Source organism: Dreissena polymorpha, chromosome 5 (assembly GCF_020536995.1).
Source record: "Dreissena polymorpha isolate Duluth1 chromosome 5, UMN_Dpol_1.0, whole genome shotgun sequence".
Classification (NCBI taxonomy): domain Eukaryota; kingdom Metazoa; phylum Mollusca; class Bivalvia; order Myida; family Dreissenidae; genus Dreissena; species Dreissena polymorpha.
This window is the reverse complement of record NC_068359.1, coordinates 110,507,020-110,515,764: the sequence shown is the minus strand read 5'-3', so window position 1 is coordinate 110,515,764 and position 8,745 is coordinate 110,507,020. Positions and strand designations below refer to the sequence as shown.

Below are 8,745 nucleotides of genomic sequence, written 5' to 3'. Positions count from 1 at the left end.
CCGTTTTGGTATGATTTATTTTTGGGAAACAGTTGCTTTAACCGTTATAAAACGAACGTTTACGGTCAACCAATTGACGATTTCACACACAGAGTTACAATTAAATTTGCATAAGTATGTTCCTGAAAATCAAACAGATTTAAAAACAACCAATAATTAACCTTAATCATCTAGTATTTTTAATGATCTTTCATAGAAATACTTAAACTGCATAGGCTTTAAAATCATTATTATCTAGTGTGTTATTTCAAAATTGAACTTAAAGAGCAATTTTGGTTAAAGGATACATACTTTAAAGGAGAGAATGCATATCATCACATAAGTGCAACACTGTTGTTAGTGTTTTATAATGCAGAATGACTCTTCTTTCATTGTGCCTCATGCAGTATTCGCCGAAAAACAAAACATCCCAGTTGATTTATATACGTCCGTGTATGTTTCTAAATGATCTGAAATAAGTTGATCATCTTAGATAAAGCACCATTTGCGCCCCCAAAAATTAATATTCGGGCGGTTAAAACAGAAGAGTGTTGAAAGCATTGCGTCGTAACTTCAGCTTATAAATGTTAAAAACCAATTTTGGTCACTGCTGGTCATAATATCACCATTACAGAAGAACAGTGCCGTGTTTTAATGGTAAATCCCAGCGAAATCGCAACGACGAAACTCGCGTAAGGAGAACGATCGGTTTGTATTTACCATTATCGCAAGATACGTTCTGGAAACTGAATACAAATATTGGAATCGTAGCACGCGCCTAGGAGAACTACAGGTTTAAAGGACGTAGGATTTATTTATTGAAAGAGTTGGAGATTGGATTACTGAAACCAATGATGATGTTGCAATAAGCTCGTGTCGCATCCATGCGTTTGGTGTAATTATTTTTGTTACAAAGCCTTGTATTTTATTGGAATAATACACTGGTCTTTAAAAACTTAGTATTATTACGCAGCTTAAGTTCTGAAGCTATCCTTATGTCTTATTTATTTAGTAATAACAATTTATGGACAAACGTGCATACATCTAATTATATTTCACAAACCATTATATATAACGCAAATTAATCTAATAAAAAGTTTACAGTATGGAGTTTGACGGTATTGACGGTTTTGAACAATACAGCTCAAATATAACGAGTGACGTTGTCTTGAACATGACCAACCAGTCAACACAGAACTGTGATTTGAATGACAAGTGTATGCCAATGGATGTCTACATTGATTACATGTTCACGGAGGGAATATACCCGGATACTGGAAAATGGTTCCTGATTATCGCATATATAATATCTTTTGTAGTCGGACTTATCGGCAATACCCTTGTATGTGTTGTCATATGGCGCAACAGAGGCATGCGGACGGTGACGAACATTTTCATTGTCAATCTTGCCATCGCAGATATCGCAGTTTTGATTATGTGTCTTCCGATGACATTGCTCGTTGACGTCACATGTACATGGTTTTTTGGTGATGTCGTATGTAAAGTAAACCAATTTACAATGGTGAGTAGCTTATATACATAATACTACTAATAATGGTACGGAATGGCACTTTTAAACACATTATTGGACAAACAACAATCATATGTCGTTAAGAACAACTGTTTTAATTTGTATGCAATATTTTGTTTGCAAATAACAATACCGATGTGCATGTAAACGATGAAAACAAAAACACCACTACTACCAAATACATAAATGATGAATCAAACGACAAAAGTATTTACCTGATTTTCATTGAATGTTTAGTCAATTGTTTTGATAATTATACTAAAAGCCAAACAAAGAGAAGAGCTTATGTCTGTGGTTGCCATCTTATTAATATTCCCTACTTTTCTTATGCATACTCTATTTGCACTTCACTAATGATTTCATTCATCCAGTGATTGATGATTTCTCTTTGGCTTGCTTGCATCTAAATACGTTTGCATTACCTTACTTCTTGTGTCACGTGTTGTATATATATATATAGCAAAGAATCTTTTTATTTGTTTTGATATGTTAATAAAGCATATTGTATATCGTAGGTTATCGCTATATCTATGTATATTAACTATCCACTTTCCTAAGTCGCCGTACATTTTACAACCCAAGACTCCCGAATGTTAAAGAATAAGTTCCTTAATCTTTCAGCTTCTAAAAGTATGGAAAAATGTATTAACTAAGTTAATTAAACACGTTATCCTTCAGTCTTTAATGATTAATGAAATGAAAACATTGAATTGTGAGTAATGAAACAGCTGACGTTGATGTAAGCAGTGCAACTCACCGTAATGACAACATAATAACAATGTAATGAAATACATTCAATAATATTGTACTTACTTAATAGGTGCAATGTTCTTAATAGATACAAAAATATTAATGACCACACCGTGGGTTAGACTAGCAGTATTGAGATGGTACTAACGATCAGAAAATCCGAGTATAGTATTTTTATTCAAATTTTCCTTTTTAAAAAACTAGCGTCTTTTAAGCTATGAATAATACTTATTGTTAAGATAATGTTAAATTGTATATATTGTGGAATATACAGTGCCGCTTCATATTTTACGACAGCTTAAAATCTTTTTATTTGCATATCGTTTTTCATTTTTTCCGTACAGTCTGTCTCAAGTACCATCGATTCATTAACATGTAAATGATTAACAATTGGTGTTTATCTATCTCCATGCGAAAATAATAAATACTTCTTAAAACAAGCGGTAAACTTACATCGGAATTTAAGACTTAGAGGCCAACAATCTATTCTGTTTGTGTATTTTAGTACAATAAGTTATTCTTTATTGCTACTTGCTATCGTAGGTAACAGAAATATTAACATGAATACAATATGCGGGAATAACATAGCAGCTCTAAGCTAACAAGCGATTTGATGACATCGAGGGCACAAATTTCACTGATAAGTTTTATATTAAATTTTAAGTTAAAGTTATTGATAATTAATAACTTTTTTCTCATATTTATTTATTTGAAAAACACTGTTACATGTGCTTCGTTATGTCACTTTATGCTATGCTAATTTATGCAATGTAAAACGTTGCTTTGCTGTATATCACATACAATTGCATGTCTTGATATGCTTTTTTGGGACATCGCATACATTTAACAAATCACATGCATCCATGTCTACAAATCAAGAAAATGAATAATTATATATATTGTTTTCGATTTCTACACTCATATGTAACGACATTATCTATATTATGTATATTATAATATTTTACGTATACTATACTTATTTGCGTGAATAAATTTGATAATACTGATGGCTGGACTTTATATTGCTGGACTTGAGTTATAATTAATGCATGTGCATTTATTATAACTTAACTTGAATCTACAGCTCATTCTACTCGGTATACACACAATAGGTGCCTGTTATAATAATACGACATTATCATCTAACTATTATTTCTGACGTATTTTATATTAACCAATACAATAATATAGATATTTTGATTATCATGACAAAGTACATGTACTAACACAAATGGCTTAATTATTCGCATAATACTTATACAGACAAAACGCCACGATTTCTAACGGACATGTGTACAATGTCGCCGAGGACCATGTACAATGTCGCCTTTAATCATATATGGATCGATACATCAAATTTCTCATTTACGCAACCACCTTGGTTGATGCAGGCATTGGGGATTTGAAGGCAAACTAAACAAATATGCACACATCATGATTTTAAGATGCAAAAAGTGGTATTTGATAATAAAAGTATAAAGCTTCTTACGACAATTAATGTATGCATCTTCACAAGACGGCTGCTCATTTACGTAGCCGCACGCTAAGATGATAGAACGCACGCTCGGATGATAGAACGCACGCTCGGATGATAGAAATACTAATCAGATTGGTATTTGCTCTCAAAAATACATTTTATTTTATTCATTGCTGCAACGTGTTTGTATACTTTTTCTCGTTTCAGACTTCGTCGATATCTGTATCCGTTCTTACACTTACGGCAATATCATTAGAACGTTGGTACGCCATCTGCCATCCGTTACGTTTCCATAGCTCCGTAAGACGCGCTCGTATCATTATCATTGTCATATGGATTGCCTCGGCCTGCATCGCAATGCCTGAAACCATTGCTGCAAGAACTGAAAAGGAATGGCCACAAGAAATACTGTTTACACGTTGCTATCCAATTGATCTTGGTAACCAGGGTCTGATGATCTGGCAGTTCGTACTCATTGCTGCCCTTTATTGTGTCCCTATCAGCCTTATGGGTTTCACCTATTCCAACATCGCCTTTATCCTGTGTACGAGGCGGATACCAAGAGAATCGCGTAAGGGTTTAAGCATATTCAGTCGACGTCCCTTAATTCAATGAGCTTATTTAGAATCATAAATTACGATTTTAATATATCATACAAATGTTCAAAATACAGCAATGTTTGCGTTTAATAAACGACTGCGAGTCTGCTTATGCTTACTAGTATATTACACAAAGTAACATAAAAATATAAATAGTTTTGGATTTAATTGTGTTATATTTACGAATTAAAACGCCGGAAACATATGTCTATGTACAATGTTTAAAACTTTTTACAGACACTCGTGCTCCGATGTTGAATGACAGGACTGGAAATGGCAACGATGTTCAAATTGAATCACGCAAGAAAGCTGCAAAGATGCTGTTTGCCATCGTTGTTCTTTTCGCCGTTTGTTTCTTTCCGAACCATCTGTTAAACGTTTTACGGTAAGATATCAATAAATCTCGTTTAAATGATGCAATTTAAATTGTTCAGTTTGGCTTATCAGTGAGCGAACGGAAAGTAATGGCTTGTAGATTTTTCCGGATAACCTACAAGCATGATGAATCGTTTCGACATCATCCAGCATACAGTCATACTTGAATGCCCATTGCAACTAATTAAGTATCACTCTATTTTCAAAACACCCGAGCAGACGTATGCGTATTCCATTAACTATCACATTTTAGAAAGATAAGGTAGGCCATTGTGAGTTAAGATTTATTTATCATAGAAACATACATTTTATAAAAAAAAAACTCCTCATAGACGTATCAAATAGCTATTATCGGATGCACATAATGCGAGTTTTTTTCTCTTCTTTTCGACTAAAAAACACACGTATGCATGCACGCGTATTTTGGTGAATACATTTTTACTTTGAAATCGGGGCTTCTGTTAAGAAAACGTATTGTCTGGTAACTTATAACGATGTGTATTTGTATACAGGCGAACAATATTTTTTAGGCGACGAAATGAATACTTTTTAGCCGAAACTTAAATTTAAAACGAATAAAGCGGGTAAGAATGATCACATATACATGCTAAATTAAATACATAAATACAAATGAATAAGAAAAAAACGGGAACACATACAATAATAAACAAGAAAGCTAACATTTTTTGTATAAACTTCTATACAACAAAACGTTTAATGAAATGTAGTCTAAAATTAAATCCTGACATAACTCAACAATCCGCATGAAACTCTAGGAAATTCCCAAAAATGATATCGAATGTAAATTATTTATGTCGAAATATTGAAACGGCGAAGGACTTTTAAAGGTTATTATTTTTTAATATAAATACACTTCTTTTCTTTAACGCGCTTGTGCCATTTATAGTTTACAGTTTTTCATGAACTTTTGATTGCCTAATACATGTTTATTTTTAAATGTAATGATTTAATGTTGGACACTTCTTGTGAATATAATAACACATTTTAACACTGTTTATTATTATTTGTTTCACCTATTATTGTAGGTACGCTGGCGTGACGGAACATGCGAAAGGTATAGAAAACTTTGCGCTTGTAGCACATCTGGCGATCTTCTTAAACAGCTGCCTAAATCCCATCATTTACAATTTTATGAGCGGTAAGCTGTTCTCGTCTATTCTAAGTTTGTACTACAATCAATTTTTTAACATATACCTAGCAGTTAGAGGCTAGAGCGCTTTCAAGTATCGTCTTTGATATTTAATGATGTCTTCAACCAAATAACCTACTTACCCAAACGTCTTATAACAAAAGAATTATCATTACCCATACTAACCGATGCTTAACTGTATTAACCGATTTAATGCTAGTTTTATTACTAAACGTCGTAATAGTTAAGAAAATATGCAAATGCTGTGTTATGTCATTATTAAATGTTAAGCACATTAACTGTGTTGGCTTCCCTTGTAATACTTTTTATCCCACTTTTACAGCGAATTCGGTTCATTAAAGCCCCGTTTATTAAATTTCATCTATAATAATCAACGGCACGTGCTACTTTGTTAGGCTAAGTTGTAAACAAATGTAGTTCCTTATATATAACAACTTAATGTTATATTTATGTTATAAAACGTTTATATTTTCAATTCAATATGAATAAAATTGTAATTAATAACACACGACTCTTTGTCACAGAACGATTGTCTGATTTAAAAAAAAATATTTGGACAGCGGTTATTTTTGGAACGCGGAGTAATGCACTGACCTTGGTTACACTTCACTCATTATCAAAGTACGACAAACACTCATGAACATAATTTTGTTTAAATAAAAAGGTTAACTGAATAAAAAGTGGGATAAATAGAATAATAGGTTAGTGTTGATTATAGATCAGGTGTATCATGCTCGGCACGAAAACGAAAAAGCCAAGGCTCGTGCTTTTTATTTTCTAATTATAAACCTGATCTATAATCAACACTAACCTATTATTTTCTATATTGCAACCGAACAAACAGCAACATAACTCAAACATGGTCAGTGTAAATGACATGTATTTCAGACAAGTTCCGGAAAGAATTCCGTACTCAAATACAGCACTGCTTCCGATGCTACACGCCGGATCAGCGCTTTAGATCGACGTTCCCCAATGATTACAGGGTGACATTTAGTGTCGGCAATAACATGAATATCAACATGACACACTCAACAACGGCGGTGTCGGAAGTCGTGCCATCATGAAATAAGACAATAATTATTGATGCTTTATTCGATGTTGCTTTTATAAGTAGTATGGTAAGAAAGCGAAATTAACACAATTATATATGGGTTACATTATGTCATAAGCTCTTAAGAATGCTTTACAAATTTTATATTTATTTGTTCCTTATATGGTCATTTGTTGTAAATTACACCCGTCAAAACGTAATTAATTCTATATTATTCTTATACAACAAGAGTAAATAGATCTATGTGCATGTTTCTATATGATATGTTTGTATATATTATTTAATATGTAAACACTTTTTTCCCCACAATATAAAGACGAGTTTTAAAACACTTAAAAATCAGTTTGTCCTTGTAAGCACTTTTTTACCAACAATAAAGTATATATTATCTTTAAGAAAACAAGTCAACCTGATCAGAGAAAAGAAGCTCCTAGCGGAATTAACCAGTAAAAAGAAAATTATATCAACGTCTTGCTTATTGCTGTGCAAGTGTTCGATTGTGCAATCATGTGCTTTTGTTAACCACTAAATATTTAATCCGATGATTGGTCTACCTTGTCGATTTTTAGTTGATATCCTTGTAAATCCGAACTCACGCCAACACAAATCGGGAAACTTGTCAACTGGATTTCAAGCAAAAATTTCCCGGGGAAAATTGTATAATTGACCGTGTATTGAAATGAGACATAGCTTTATTTTTCGTCGATATACAACTTTAATACATTTATCATTTGAACAATTAATGTTTTATAAATATTAATAAGCGCCAGATTGCCAGTTTTTCAATATGTCAGAATACCATCGGTTCGGTCGTTTTGTATCGTTTACACAAATGATACACACAGAAAGCAGCTCAGAACCCTATTCGTTAACCATGATAAGATTCATTCATCCTGTTGGAGTTACTCAGATTATAAAAGGAAACCGTTTTTAATGTAACGAAGGTTAAGTAGCCTGCTAATCAAAAGGATCCCTAATCCTTTGGCGACATCCACTTGTTATACGTTTTTTTGTTCAAAATAAAAACAACTCATATAGCTGAATAATAACTACAAAAGCCGACTTTGTCGGTTCCATTTTTATTATTATTTTTAATGTGTGACATATTTTATTTGATATCTTTGAAGAATAGAAACTATATGATAGGACCAATACAAAAAGATAAATGGACTTGAATGGCGGAATATAATTTACATCAGACTAGCAATAGAGTTAATCATAAAACCTCAGCTATCAACAGCCCTAAAGATAACGCAACCCTTGTTGCACTATTGATTTAGCAGATAATGCACCGCATTTTTTCAAACTATTTCGCAAGAGCTCCGCAATATGCTCATATTTATTTATGCAATCTATTTCAATGAAAATCCGGCTTGCTACGAAAAATATATAGTTATTCACGCGCCATCGCTTAGGCCACTACAATCTGCCAAATAAATTCTCGGTACGGCGTACCGTAGATTGTCAAGTGCAACATATAGTCGACTATTTGAAATTCCACAATATTTTCAGAGCGAAAAAGAGATATTTTAGGTACGTCTTAGCACGCCGTGCCATCAAGCGGGTACTGGAACACCCATACTGTACTGAACATAGTTTCGGAAGCATTCCTTGCACGCTCGCACACACATATATTTATAATTTTAATGCTTCCGGTCACCTCCAAGACATACAATTTCCGCAAAATGACATATTGGAATGAAGCATGAAACATACAATATGAATTAATAATGACACATAAGTTAGAGTAAATCTAACACAACAAATGGAAAGCCTTCATATCATTGCACAATACCATTATACATGTCA

The 8,745-nt window shown here is 33.0% G+C and overlaps 1 protein-coding gene across 1 annotated transcript; it reads left to right on the top strand.

Annotated features, from left to right (window-relative positions):
- Window positions 1–766: 766 nt before the first annotated feature.
- LOC127832031 (orexin receptor type 2-like) lies at window positions 767–7,479 on the top strand. The gene is made up of 5 exons (XM_052357167.1): window positions 767–1,501; window positions 3,945–4,308; window positions 4,574–4,721; window positions 5,758–5,870; window positions 6,771–7,479. Exons 1-5 carry the CDS (start codon window positions 1,085–1,087, stop codon window positions 6,947–6,949), a joined length of 1,221 nt encoding a protein of 406 aa, XP_052213127.1. The 5' UTR covers window positions 767–1,084; the 3' UTR covers window positions 6,950–7,479.
- The last annotated feature ends 1,266 nt before the right edge of the window (window positions 7,480–8,745 follow it).